The sequence below is a fragment of the Babylonia areolata genome, chromosome 28, assembly GCF_041734735.1.
Source record: "Babylonia areolata isolate BAREFJ2019XMU chromosome 28, ASM4173473v1, whole genome shotgun sequence".
NCBI lineage: Eukaryota > Metazoa > Mollusca > Gastropoda > Neogastropoda > Buccinidae > Babylonia > Babylonia areolata.
The window spans coordinates 4,304,308-4,319,125 of NC_134903.1; the positions used below are offsets into that span (position 1 = coordinate 4,304,308).

Genomic DNA, 14,818 nt, shown 5'->3' on the forward strand with positions numbered 1-14,818 from the left:
GATGCATTGTATTGTATTGTACTGTACTGTATTGTCAATCCTAAGACATTTTCAGAGGGCTGGACATGACACTGTTGCAGTCATTGTCGCCCTTGGAGGGAAGATGTATTGTATTGTATTGTATTGCAATATATTGTATTGCAATATATTGTATTGTATTGTATTGTATTGTACTGTACTGTACTCTATTGTCAGTCCTCAACCATTTCCAGAGGGTCGGACATGACACTGTCGCGGTCACTGGCGCCCTTGGAGGGCACCTGCAGCACCTGTTCCAGGCTGGGGATGGGCAGGTCTTCCTCCAGGTCCAGACAGTCACTGTCACTGTCCCCCTCCTCCCTCCTCCCCTTCCCCCTCCTCTGGGCCTCCACACCCCTTCCACTCTTCCATTTCCTGTCAGCCGCGTCCTCCATGAAGGCTGTCTTATCGTCATCTTCATCGCTGTTGTCGTTGTGGCTCATGTCCATGGAAGGCACGAACTGGTCTTGGTTCAGCGGTGAGGACTTGTGGGGAGTCAGGTTTTCTTGTGTGGTCGTTGGACGCTGGTCTGCTGCTTGGTCAGGGCCTGGCAGTTGGTCTTGCTTTGGGACTGCCGACATCTCGGGGTCGCTGCCTTCTGGACCCCAATGGTCAGGTTTGTGAAGGGCTTCTTCATCACTGCCACGAGATGTGGCTGCTTGAATCAAGGCTGTAGGATCTGAAGATGACTTCTGCGGGAAAGACTTCTCTGGCTTCACAGGGGCGACAAACTTCTGTGGTTTTGTTTTTATTTTCTTGTCTTCAAGACTGGCAGTCGCTTTTTTTTTCTTCAGATTTTCGTCTCTCTTTTTGGCCATTTCTGACTTGAAGAGCCTCTTTTTCTTATGAGGTTGCTGTGTTTTCTGTAGCTGGTCCACGTCACTGTCACTTTCTGATGGGTTCTTCTTACAAATTTTTTCCCCTTCCTTCCAGGAGTCTTCAGGTTTTCTGCCTTCAGACTTTAGAGACGATTTCTTGTGGGTATTTTTCTTTTCTTCGCTTTTACTCTCTGCAGACTTGAATTTTTTCTTGAGGGGTTTTGCAGCCTTTGTCAATTTTCGGCAGCCTTCATCAGATGAAACAGAGTGACTTGAATCAGAGTCTGTGGAATAGTCTTTCCTTTCCCGTTGGTGGCCCTGAGCTTTGACAGAACTCACTTTATGAGATACACAGGCACTGTATACATATGCTCTGAATTTCTTCTTAGACTTGGACCCGTCCAAACCTTTCTTCTCTGCCTTTTTATGTTCCACAGTTTTTCCTCCAGATTTGGGTAATCCCTTCACCACCCTTCCACCTTTGTGACTATCATGTTTTGCTTTTCCCTTCTGTCGGTCCACCAGTCTTTTCTTCTTGTTGGCTTCCTCATACTGGCTGTCATCGTCATCACTGTCATCATTATCACCGTCATCAGGGCTGGAGGACTGTGAGCTGCGGTTTGAGGCACAGGAGTCAGAGTCACTGCTGTCTTCTGTTTGCTGTCGGTCTGCAACCAGTCTGCTCTTCTTGGAGGCTGCCGCTCCTGTGGACAACATGACGCATTTGTAGTGTTGTCTTGGTGTATAGATACACATATAGGTGTTTTCTCATGAGCACACGTGTGTCATCATGCACTATTGTATATGTGTTGTTTCATGTACGGCGCTTAGAACCCATTACATGGGGAGTTTCCACCATATAAGAACTGTCTATTATTATCATATCATGGATTATGCCTTGATGGGTGGGACAGACAGCGGTTAAAGCATTGGACTTGCAACATTTTTGCCTTGGGTTCTAATCCCAGTCAAGACACCTGATGGAGGTTTTCCAACACCCTGGTAAACAGATGTGCAGGTCTGTTAGCGACTGAACCTCCATGTGTATACACAAGCAGAAAATCAATTGCACATGTAAAAGACCCCATAATGTTAGCGTTCGGTGGGTTATGGAAACAAGAACATACCCAGTATGCACGCCCTCAAAGAGGGAGCATGGTGGAAAGCACACTCATACGTATACAAGTGAACATGGGAGATGCAGCCCACAAACGCAGAAGACAACTCATGCTGATCTTCATTAAAAAATGTTTTGTGAATTATAATCAATATGACACCGACTCCATTGCCATAACTGTTTTGCTGGAGGTATATGCCTTAAATGCCACTTTTATATGAATACTAGGTCTGTAGTACAAATCTTAGAGACAATTTACAAACATTCTTACAAGAATATTAAAAAAGTTTATACTACATCATTTTTCCCTCAGATATTCACATAATTATATGTTATTTATCTTGGCAATATGTGCCCACTAAAAGTTTATTAGCATTTGCATGTCATTGTATTTGTATGCACTAATTTGACTAAAGAAATGAAATGGTGAAAGTGAAGTTTATCAGATTATTCATGGAACTGAATGACAACCATTGTTTTTCAACGACAAAAGATGGTTGACAACAGTAACCAATTTATGTTTAGTATAGCCATGCACATATATTTAATTGACTGTTCTAATTGTTTTCAAATGTATATTATTCACTTTCTATTGAAGATACAAAGGCAAAACCAACAGGAACAAAAAAGGTATAGCTAAAAGCCAGTTGACAAGAAATGTGAATATTGTAAAAAAAAAAAAAAAATACTGTAGTACTGCAAGAAGTAAATACTGATCTGGGCTGGGGTGTTAAATGTCATAAGGTTAGGGATCCCATAAATTTTTATGAACCTCAGGGCAGTGAATTCATACCCACTGTGTCTGGGGCTCAGCACAGGAAGGCAGTGAATTCATACCCACTGTGTCTGGGGCTCAGCACAGGAAGGCAGTGAATTTGTACAGTGTCTTGGGCTCAGCACAGGAAGGCAGTGAATTCATACCCACTGTGTCTGGGGCTCAGCACAGGAAGGCAGTGAATTCATGCCCATTGTGTCTTGGGCTCAGCACAGGAAGGCAGTGAATTTGTACAGTGTCTTGGGCTCAGCACAGGAAGGCAGTGAATTCATACCCACTGTGTCTGGTGCTCAGCACAGGAAGGCAGTGAATTCATACCCACTGTATCTGGGGCTCAGCACGGGAAGGCAGTGAATTTTCATACCCACTGTGTCTGGGGTTCAGCATAGAAAGGCAGTGAATTCATACAGTGTCTGGGGCTCAGCACAGGAAGGCAGTGAATTCATACCCACTGTGTCTGGGGCTCAGCACAGGAACGCAGTGAATTCATGCCCACTGTGTCTGGGGTTCAGCATAGAAAGGCAGTGAATTCATACACTGTATCTAGGGCTCAGCACAGGAAGGCAGTGAATCCATACCCACTGTGTCTAGGGCTCAGCACAGTAAGGCAGTGAGTTCATACCCACTGTGTCTGGGGCTCAGCACGGGAAGGCAGTGAATTCATACCCACTGTGTCTGGGGATCAGCACAGGAAGGCAGTGAATTCATATCCACTGTGTCTGGGGCTCAGCACAGTAAGGCAGTGAATTCATACACTGTGTCTGGGGCTCAGCACGGGAAGGCAGTGAATTCATACCCACTGTGTCTGGGGCTCAGCACAGGAAGGCAGTGAATTCATACCCACTGTGTCTAGGGCTCAGCACAGGAAGGCAGTGAATTCATCCCCACTGTGTCTGGGGCTCAGCACAGGAAGGCAGTGAATTCATCCCCACTGTGTCTGGGGCTCAGCACAGGAAGGCAGTGAATTCATACCCACTGTGTCTTGGGGTCAGCACATGAAGGCAGTGAGTTCATATCCACTGTGTCTGGGGCTCAGTACAGGAAGGCAGTGAATTCATACCCACTGTGTCTGGGGCTCAGTACAGGAAGGCAGTGAATTCATACCCACTGTGTCTGGGGATCAGCACAGGAAGGCAGTGAATTCATGCCCACTGTGTCTGGGGATCAGCACATGAAGGCAGTGAATTCATACCCACTGTGTCTGGGGATCAGCACAGGAAGGCAGTGAATTCATACCCACTGTGTCTAGGGCTCAGCACAGGAAGGCAGTGAATTCATACCCACTGTGTCTGGGGCTCAGCACAGGAAGGCAGTGAGTTCATACCCACTGTGTCTGGGGTTCAGCACAGGAAGGCAGTGAGTTCATACCCACTGTGTCTGGGGCTCAGCACAGGAAGGCAGTGAATTCATACACTGTGTCTGGGGATCAGCACAGGAAGGCAGTGAATTCACACTCACTGTGTCTGGGGCTTAGCGTAGGTGGGGCCCAGTCCTCTCCTTTCACTATTTCAACCTTCCCCAACAGAAATCAGGTACACTGGGTGGAATGAGACAAACGGGAGTCAAGTCTCATTCCCAAGGAGGCAATACCACGCGAACACAGGGCTTTGAACCCTGATCACTGGTGAACAGTGGATCAGAAGACCAACACTTGACCGATTCTGCCACAGCTTCTCCAGGCTGAGATGCAAGACATCTAAATTTAGATGTGTTACAACCTGTTCTAACATATCAGACGTCTGTTTATAAGTATACTCTGTAGAGAGGTGACCTAAAAGTAAAGCGTCTGCCTAGGAAGTGAGAGAATCTGAGGTTGCTGCATCGAATCACAAAGCTGCTTTCACTAGACCAAAAGGTTGTCTGGACACTAGTCTTTCGTATGAGACAACAAACCAAGATCCCATATGCATCACACACTTTTTGCGTGTAAAAGAAAAATTTGGAACAGCAGCTGTCCTGGGCAAATCCCTGTATGTAACTGAAGCCTGACTGAATGACACAGGAAATGAATGATGAACACCTAAATGCAGCTGTCAGTCCTACCCAGGTGTGCAGCCTGTCGTGTAAATAACTGTAAAGCACTTAGACCTGTCGTGTAAATAACTGTAAAGCACTTAGACCTGTCGTGTAAATAACTGTAAAGCACTTAGACCTGTCGCGTAAATAACTGTAAAGCACTAGAGTTTGGTCTATGACCAAAGATGGTGCTATATAAGTATCAACCATAATAATGATTATCAAAAAGAATGTTCTGCCATACAATCAGGTTGTAGAAACAAGGTCACCTGACGCACTGCCATGCTTTCTGGCTGGTTTCCTCTTCTGCGGTTTTCTGGTGCTTGCCTCAGCTTGAAACACACACAGCTGTCTGATAAAGTATGCTTCTGAACAACAACTCACACACAAACATTTGTACTTCAACACACTCACGTACACACTCACATACACACACACACACATTTGTACTCTCTCTCTCTCTCACACACTCAAATACATGTGCGTACACACACTAACACACAGACACTCACAGACATGTTTAGATACATCATATATATGTGTGTGTGTGTGTGTGTGTGTGTGTGTATCAAAATGGACTTCCATACAGGACTTCCATCTTGACAATAAGTTCAAAAGACTCAAAGTAACAAAAATATGAAAGTCAATTTATTAAAAAAAAGAAATGAATTATCTAAAAAGAAATGAATAGAACAATGGAAGCGGAAAGAAACAATACTTATGTATCATGAATAAAAGAACAACAACAACAACAAAAACACCACGAATGATTTAACTTCAACAGACAACACAATACTTCAAGTATTAAAAAGAAATCAGAAGTGAAATAAAATATGATGCAATACACATTTCAATTATCATAACAGGGGAATCAGAGAGCCAGCACGTACTTTTAGAAGACATACAAGACTCTGCATGTCACAATCAAATGAAAAATTTTAACAGTTCTGTTTCAAGGACGTGTCAAAGTGTGTGGACTGACCCATACACAGTACACCACATCTGCGTTTAAAAAAAAAAGAAAAAAAGCAACCGATGCCTGATCTTTACATAATCCTGATGTGCTAATCAGACCCAGGCCAACAATCACTGAAAAATATTTCATACACATGCAAGCAAATATATCCATGTAAACATGCGATATTGAACTTATTTTCTGGTGGAGTTCATGCATCCTTGATCACACTGAAGCAGCTGCTGCTCTGTAAAATCTGTTCTGACTGTACGTTTTGAGTAAATAAAAAAACAAACTGTGCAAGACAGCAGATGATAATGGTTATACCTTTTGTCCATTTGGTCTTTATGTTTCTGAAGCATGCTGAGAATCCAAAGCGGTTCAGTCGGTCCTGCAACACAAATCCACTGACAAAATATAAAAAAAACTGTTGTAAGAGAATCACAAAATCTCTTTGCCCCTTTGGGGGTGTGCCAGATATGCACTGAAGGTTAATTTACGACAGTATTTGCATGCCTGAAAAATGCAATTTTTATGTCCAAGAAATCACTGTTTTCTGTTTTACAGCATTTCTACATGCCCTACTGACAAGACTGAGAGTAGAACAATTTCATCTCAAATTCAAAGTAATTTTGTCCTGAATTTACCGCTTCATGACAATGTTTGACAACAGTAACATATGTTCAAGTTTTATTCTCTAACTTGAACATGAAAAAAGAAAAAAACAACACCAAATTTTGGAGGGAATTTTTTTTGCTGAAAGACAAAAGCAAGGGCAGAATGAACAAAAGCAGCAGCATAAAAAAGAGAACTAAAAAGCTATCAGTGTTGATTTTTCCACACACACACACAGAAACACATACAAATACACAGACCCAGAGGAAACACAGATAATCTAGACCAGGAGATAACAAAGGCTCACTGTTTTCGTTTCACACGCAAGTAAAAAATGATGTGACGCTCATTTCTTTCTCCTACAGTCAACAAGATGCTAACATAAATGATTTCAACATCAACCAAATTTTTTTTTATCTCTTTGGTTCTTAGCCACTGTCAGTAATATAAGTTTCAGTTTCAGTTTCAAGAAGGTGTCAAACCATATGGACTAATCCACATACACTAAATGAAGAACAAATTATATCAAATGTAACGAAAACGAAAGATACACTGAAGGCAAATGACAGAAATAAAACAATCAGTAATATGTAATGAACAATCATGTGTTTATCACCAACACAACTGTCATTGTGCAATAACTTTGCAAGATGACTGCCAAAAAAGAGGACATTGCATGTGTAAACAGAGGGGAAGTAACAAACTAGGGGAGGCTACTGAGCACAGCTACTTGCTTTGGTGGAGTAGTATTTTGAACACCACAGGAACAAGAGCCCTGCCAGAGTCTGCACCAATGGATCACAGAAGTGTATGTGAAACTTAACATGTCTACACAAGCAACACAAAGGTAAAAAAAAAAAGCTATTACCTGCAAAGACATATGCAAAGCCAACTCGGCTCTTCTCACAGCTACCTGCATCTCTCTTTTGTATTTGTGTCCTTTCATGAACATCTGAAAAGAAGAGAAAATGTCTCTCTACTTGCTGGCAAAACACTTCAATGTTCAAAGCATCTGAAAAGAAGAGAAACTGTCTGTCTACTTGCTGGCAAAACACTTCAATGTTTATGTCATCTGAAAAGAAGAGAAAATGTCTGTCTACTTGCTGGCAAAACACTTCAATGTTCACAGCATCTGAAAAGAAGAGAAAATGTCTCTCTACTTGCTGGCAAAACACTTCAATGTTCACAGCATCTGAAAAGAAGAGAAACTGTCTGTCTACTTGCTGGCAAAACACTTCAATGTTTATGTCATCTGAAAAGAAGAGAAAATGTCTGTCTACTTGCTGGCAAAACACTTGACAGTTTACATCATCTGAAAACAAGAGAAAAAGTGTATCTACTTGCTGGCAAAACACTTCAATGTTTACATCATCTGAAAATACGAGAAAATGTTCATCTACATGCTGGCAAAACACTTCAATGTTTACATCATCTGAAAAGAAGAAATCAATCTATATACACTTGCTGGCAAAACAGTTTTTACATCATGAAACTGTATTCACATGCATTTGTCTGTGTTTTTCTTTCATTTAGAAACAATAAAGATTTTCTTTATTGAAAAGAGACTGCAGTAAAAAAAAAAAAAAAAAAAAAAATCCTATCTTTGAATATTTTTTGTTGGTACTTGTCCAACTCAACTGCCTTCACCTAACTTGTGTGAGGACAAAATATTACTAAGTATAAATGGTCATCTAAACATTCAAGAGAAGCCTTTTTTTCGATTTGTGGGTTACAACTCCCACATTCACAAGTGTATGAGTAGCCTTTTATGAACAGTACCATTTTATCCGGCCACATAGGCAGCCATACTCCATTTCTCGTGGTGGAAGCAAACCTTTTTAGTCTGAAAGACTGTGTGTGTGTGTGTGTGTGTGTGTGTGTGTGTGTGTGTGTGTGTCTGCGTGTGCGCGCAAGCGCGCATGTGTTGTAGTATCTGTGGATCTATACTGATGATATAACAGACATTACTCTCAAAAGTAGCCTCATTCTGACTACTTGGGAAGTTGGCATAGCAACGCCAGTTGGAAACTAATGAGGACACTTCACACTTCGTCTCTGGAAATGACTTCCAAGCATTCTCATGCTTACAGACTAAAGTACAAAACACAAGAAATCAAAAGACACATGTAAGATCTTTTTATTTTTTTCATATTTCTTAATTACTTCAGCTGCAGATATCCATGGTGCGTGGTTCCTTTAGAAAGAAAAACTATTTTTTCCTTGATATGTGATGAAAAGACATCTTTTGTACTTCAGTGTTTTGGTCACAGTCATGAAAATATGTAGAATTTAAGTACAGACTTGAATACTTCAACTTGAGAATTCACACACACACACACACACACACAGAGTTGCCAAATGGGAAAAAAGAAAATGCTGACCGATCCTGGAGAAAAGTGGTTCACTGTGAGGTGCTGAATTCTGTCCTTTCTGACCCATGACCTGGTCACTGCCTCGTCCAGGAATACCACATGATATTCCGTCTGTCCACAACATGTGTGAGGTAAGGTAAGGTAAGGTAAGGTAAGGTAAGGTAAGATGGGATGAGATGAGATGAGATGAGATGAGAAGAACATCATAATCTCTTCAAGAAAAATTACACAAGGTGCTGCACCGTTGGGTTTCATTTTTGTTTGTTGTTTGACATTTTAAGAATATGTAGGATAGAGTGTGTGTGTATGTGTGTGTGTGTGTGTGTGTGTGTGTGTGTGTGTGTGTGTGTGTGTGTGTGTGTGTGTTATGGTGTAGTGTGGTGTGGTGTTGTGTTGTGTGCAAGGGTGTGTGTGTGGTGTTGTGTTGTGATGCATTATGTTGTGTTGCGTGTGTGTGAGCATGCATGTGTGAGTATGAGTGAGCGTGTGTGTCACTCGTGCGTGCATGCATGTGCGCTTTAGTTCAAAAACTTTCCAGTATTACCCACTTCTCACCAACTGTCACTTTTCACTTTGTCTGCACTGATACGGAGACTACAATAAATCAAGCATAGCAAGCTGACCATCTGAAAATGTTACTAGGAATTTCAAAATTAACAATTTTAGGTGAATTTTGGTGATCAGTCTGTTGTTTTTTTTTCTCACTGGAATTCAATCACCTCTCACTTCTTTTAATAATCCTCTCTTAAAAATCCAGTTGATGTTTTATGATCATTCAGTTCCCACCATTCTCTCTCTCCTCTCTCCCTCTCCTCTGTCTTTCAAAACACACATACATACATACACACTCTCTCTCACATTCAAAATAATAAGAGTGAACCCAAATGTGACTACTACTAATGTACTATTGCTAGTACTGTGCACACACAAGTGCACACAAGAGCACACACACATGCATGTATATGCACACACCATGACCCACCCACACATGCATGCATATACACACACTTGCGTGCACACACACACACAAACCAACACACACACATACAGAGTGACATAAACAGACAAAAAAGAACTCACAGGCGCCATGATATCTTCGTGGGTTATCAGACAATACATATCAGAGTCAGGGTCTGTATCAACCATAGCTGGCCACCTGAAAAAGTCAATATGATTTTGGTCAAAAACAACACATCAAGATTTTTTTTGTTTTTATAATTCACTCTATTTTCCATGCTGACACTCACCTAAATCTCTGCTGTATTTGTTCATACAATGTGCACTGATATGAAGAAACTGATTCCTAACCAAAATTTTCCACAAATACTTTGCTTTTCATCCTGAATAGGATGTTTTCTTAAGCACTAATACTCCTGTACTTCAATGTATACATCACATGCAAACCATGCACTTGAGGATGCAGGTGGTATTTTTAAGGGAGAGAACAAAGTGAAAAGAAGTACAGGCCCTGATAGTGAATGGAATAACATTCAGTGAATTCTACTGTCTCTATTGATTATTTAGATTGCTAAAACCTTGTATTCTCTCTCTCTTTCTGTGTGCTTGCATACGTGCGTGCATGTGTGTGTGTGTCTTTGTGTGTGTCTTTGTGTGTGTGCCTGTGCATGTCTTGTCTGTATGTGGTGTGTGCCATTATGAATGTGAAACACACTACAATCTCATCTGTTGGATGCTTATAACATGGCCACCACTTATATATGACAGTGTTAGGGGAGAAAACCCTGGTCCTACTTGAGGATATAAGGATGGAATTTGGACATTCTGATCATGAACATGGCACAACAAAGTCCTGCAGTTTCTTCAGGCAATAATTAACAATGCCAAGAATGGACGTCACTACAGTTGTCTGTCTCCTATGGACTGTAGGTCAGCTACCTTTCCCTTGACAAATACAGGGTTCACAAAAAGTTAAGGACCAGGTGGAAACTTGCACAGATTTCATCTTGGGGGCATGGTGAAATGAAGCTGAATGAAGCTGAAGCGGTGTTTGAAGCCAGTGTGATGAGCACCACTCATAACCACAGTTGCTTTCTTGCAAGAGCACTTCCATATTTTACAATGAAAAAAACAACCCCACAGCTACACATCATAAACCACTAAATAAATATTGGTTTTTCAGTGAAACACAGATTTTCCAAATGCATTTTCGAGTTGTCCATGGTGCAAATGTGCCTGAAACAGCCTTCTGTGTATTCAGTGACAGATTAACGATCGACCATATGCAGCCTGATTGATAATCTAAATCATTGCTTGACTTTTTTTTAACATTTTATAAAAAGTACCAGCTTTTGAGAAGGGGTCCTTAACTTTTTGTGGAGTCTATAAATCAAAACTTGAATCAATTTTGAGAGGCAGTGGAGTACTTCTTTTACTTTGTTTCTTCATTAAAAAAAATCCAAAAAAACAACAAAAAAACAAACCCCAAACCCCCCAAAAAACCAAAAAACACTGAAGGATATACAGTGTTTATTCTTACCATGGAAAGCCATCTATTTTTGCCCACACAACAGAACCCAGGGTGTACTGAGTGAGGATATGTTCAGATTCGTCATACTCCTGTTCTGGCGCATCACAGCTGTTGTATCTCTCGTCTGTAAAACAATACAGACAATGAGACATAAACAATATCAGAATAGTATAGAATCCTCCTGTGTGACTAGGTTCTTGTATCTCTTCTGTAAAACAACACAGACATGTACAATATCAGAACAAAATAGACCCACCCCCACCCTCACCCTCCCCTGTAAGACTATGTAGTATGTTCTTGTATCTCTCATCTGTAACACAATACAGACATGTACAATAACATAATAGAATAGAACCCCCATGTAAAACTATGTTCTTGTATCTCTCATCTGTAAAACAATACTGACATGTGCAGTAACATAATACAATAGAACCCTCATGTAAAACTATGTTCTTGTATCTCTCATCTGTAAAACAATACTGACATGTGCAATAACATAATACAATAGAACCCCCATGTAAAACTATGTTCTTGTATCTCTCATCTGTAAAACAATACTGACATGTGCAATAACATAATACAATAGAACCCTCATGTAAAACTATGTTCTTGTATCTCTCATCTGTAAAACAATACTGACATGTGCAATAACATAATACAATAGAACCCCCATGTAAAACTATGTTCTTGTATCTCTCATCTGTAAAACAATACTGACATATGCAATAACATAATACAATAGAAGAAGTCAGTAAAGAGCTTCAATGAGATAAGACAGATGTCAATTACCATTCTTTATCTGTACTTCTTTATCTTTGAATTGCATTACTTTTGTTCAAAGAAACCAATGACATCATTGATGAGTACACAAAAAGTAGTTACTGCACTTCAGATCTCAGCAAGGTCCAGCAATCATAGGCTGAATATTACTGTACATTTTTACACATGAGCCTGTATACTTACGTACAGAACGGCACAATACATATGACAGACCTGAAACACAGAACGGCACAACACACATGACAGACAACACCTGAAACACAGAACTGCACAACACACATGACAGACAACACCTGAAACACAGAACTGCACAACACACATGACAGACCTGAAACAGAACGACACAATACATATGACAGACCTGAAACACAGAACTGCACAACACACATGACAGACAACACCTGAAACACAGAACGGCACAACACACATGACAGACCTGAAACACAGAACTGCACAACACACATGACAGACAACACCTGAAACACAGAACTGCACAACACACATGACAGACAACACCTGAAACACAGAACTGCACAACACACATGACAGACAACACCTGAAACACAGAACGGTATAACACACATGACAGACCTGAAACAGAACGACACAATACATATGACAGACCTGAAACACAGAACGGCACAACACACATGACAGACAACACCTGAAACACAGAACTGCACAACACACATGACAGACAAATTCTGAAACACAGAACGGTATAACACACATGACAGACCTGAAACAGAACGGCACAATACATATGACAGACCTGAAACACAGAACGGCACAACACACATGACAGACAACACCCGAAACACAGAATGGCACAACACACATGACAGACAACACCTGAAACACAGAACGACACAATACACATGACAGACCTGAAACACAGAATGGCACAACACACATGACAGACAACACCTGAAACACAGAATGGCACAATACACATGACAGACCTGAAATACAGAATGGCACAACACACATGACAGACAACACCTGACAAACGGAATGGCACAACACACATGACAGACAACACTTGACCTTTGTTCATGAAGCACACCCAGTGTGGGGGCAAGTCCACAGGATCATGGACGTCAGGTAGATACCTCCACTTCTGACAGCCCTTCGCTTCACACTGCACCCAGGTACCTGTGGGTATAACACAGGAAACTGTGGGCACACTGTCAGTCTGATTGTTTGTGTTTGTTCTTTTGTCAGCATACACTGTTCCCCACCCCCTCCTCCCAAAGTCTGAGCAAACAAAATTCCATACATTTTCTAAAACTCGGCATTACATTTGTCAAGACCCCAAATCAAAGACACACAAAAACATACTATTACACACTAACACACATACAACAGAATTACCACGACAAATGAGATCACCTCACCTCACCTCAGGCCCATAACTACAGAGTAGTCATTGGGGGAAACCTGAGGACCGCAGACGCAACCTCCCTTCTCCATCTGAATGAGATATTGTGAGAGAAAAAGTGGGAAGGGGAGGGTGGGGCGTTTGAATACTGTTGCAGAAAATACTTCACAGATATTGTGACATTTATCCAATTTTCATCAGTTTGACTGGCTCCATGTTTTCTTCTTTTTTTTTTGGTGAGCAAAATTTTTTATTCTGTAGGTGCAGTAAAAGGTGTCATGAAAATGTCAAGACTTCCAGACCTTGCAGGATAATATAATGATTTCCATGACTTCTCCAGCACTGGAAATGGTCTTCCTGTTTTTTCATCACTTTTCCAAACATGTATCACATGACTCTGTGGGAACCCTGTTAACATGTTATGTTTTATGGCTTAAAACAAAAAAGAAGTAATTTTACACTAATATCCCCAACTACACAAACATGTTTTATATAGCCAATAAAATATCACATTATCACAGGTTCATTATTACAAATTTTTTGTGAGGCTCTTGTTCAAACACTAAAGTGTGCTGTCGATGAGTATGTGTGAACTGTAACTAAGAGAATGCACACATATTGTATATAATGACGCATGTAACAGGAAGGAGAAATTCAGAATGGCTAAGGAAATCTGGGGGAAATAAAGTAACAGAATCCAGTCAAATAACTATGAAATCAACAGATCAATAAAAACATAATCAAAATGCAGATCTTTGTGATTCAATGCTTCACAACTTCAGACATATATGACTTCCACAGATTCTGACTAGTGATTATCAGTATTACACTTACAGCCTCCAAAAATCAGGAGCAAACCAAAAATATCAGTAACACCACAAAACATTTGCTCACAGCCATGGAACAACACATATATAGACAAAAAAACCCAAAACAAAACAAACAAAAAAACCCACTGCCACACATACACACCCAATGACAAGAATATCTTCTGACACATGCTTCCACCACTCTTTATTGCATTGTTCTCTGTGTATTTATCTGGCTGAATATGTCAATGACAATCACCAAACTACTGTGGCTCACTGAAAAAAAGCACTCCAAAAGAGTGAAAACCCAGAAGCTACCAGCTGCAGGAAATTCCTCATCTGGGAATGCTCTTTCTTGTAGCTCTGAGCTCACTGCACAGTTGTGGATGACACCTGCACTGAAATTGTATCAAGCAATGTTCCACACGCATCCTGTTCATCATTGACTACAGTCTTTTCAGTATAGTTCTCACTCATGTTACCCTTCATCACCATCTTGGTTTGCCAATAAATACTGTGGCCTTACTAAATTTCTGGTTCCAGCATAATGCTGGCACATGTAAACTGCCATAGCGATTGTCTGAAGCTTTTTTTTCTCCCGAAAGGGCACATATTTTAGGAGTATTTTCTAAAGAGGTAACATTTTTGTTGACTTTCCAGAACAAATTGGGACA

General features: G+C 40.8%; 1 protein-coding gene across 3 annotated transcripts in view; it reads right to left on the reverse strand.

The window, feature by feature from the left end:
* The window catches only part of LOC143302113 (uncharacterized), a 24,247-nt gene continuing 9,429 nt past the window's right edge, over positions 1-14,818 (reverse strand). For all 3 annotated transcript variants that reach the window (XM_076616649.1, XM_076616647.1, XM_076616646.1), the window contains 8 exons: positions 13,002-13,109; positions 11,184-11,298; positions 9,767-9,842; positions 8,696-8,797; positions 7,183-7,266; positions 6,027-6,090; positions 5,014-5,076; positions 1-1,540 (listed from right to left, as the gene is read on the reverse strand). In XM_076616649.1, the coding sequence (XP_076472764.1) occupies positions 192-1,540; positions 5,014-5,076; positions 6,027-6,090; positions 7,183-7,266; positions 8,696-8,797; positions 9,767-9,842; positions 11,184-11,298; positions 13,002-13,109 (1,961 nt within the window). In that variant the 3' untranslated portion in view covers positions 1-191. The remainder of the gene's footprint in view (positions 1,541-5,013; positions 5,077-6,026; positions 6,091-7,182; positions 7,267-8,695; positions 8,798-9,766; positions 9,843-11,183; positions 11,299-13,001; positions 13,110-14,818) is intronic.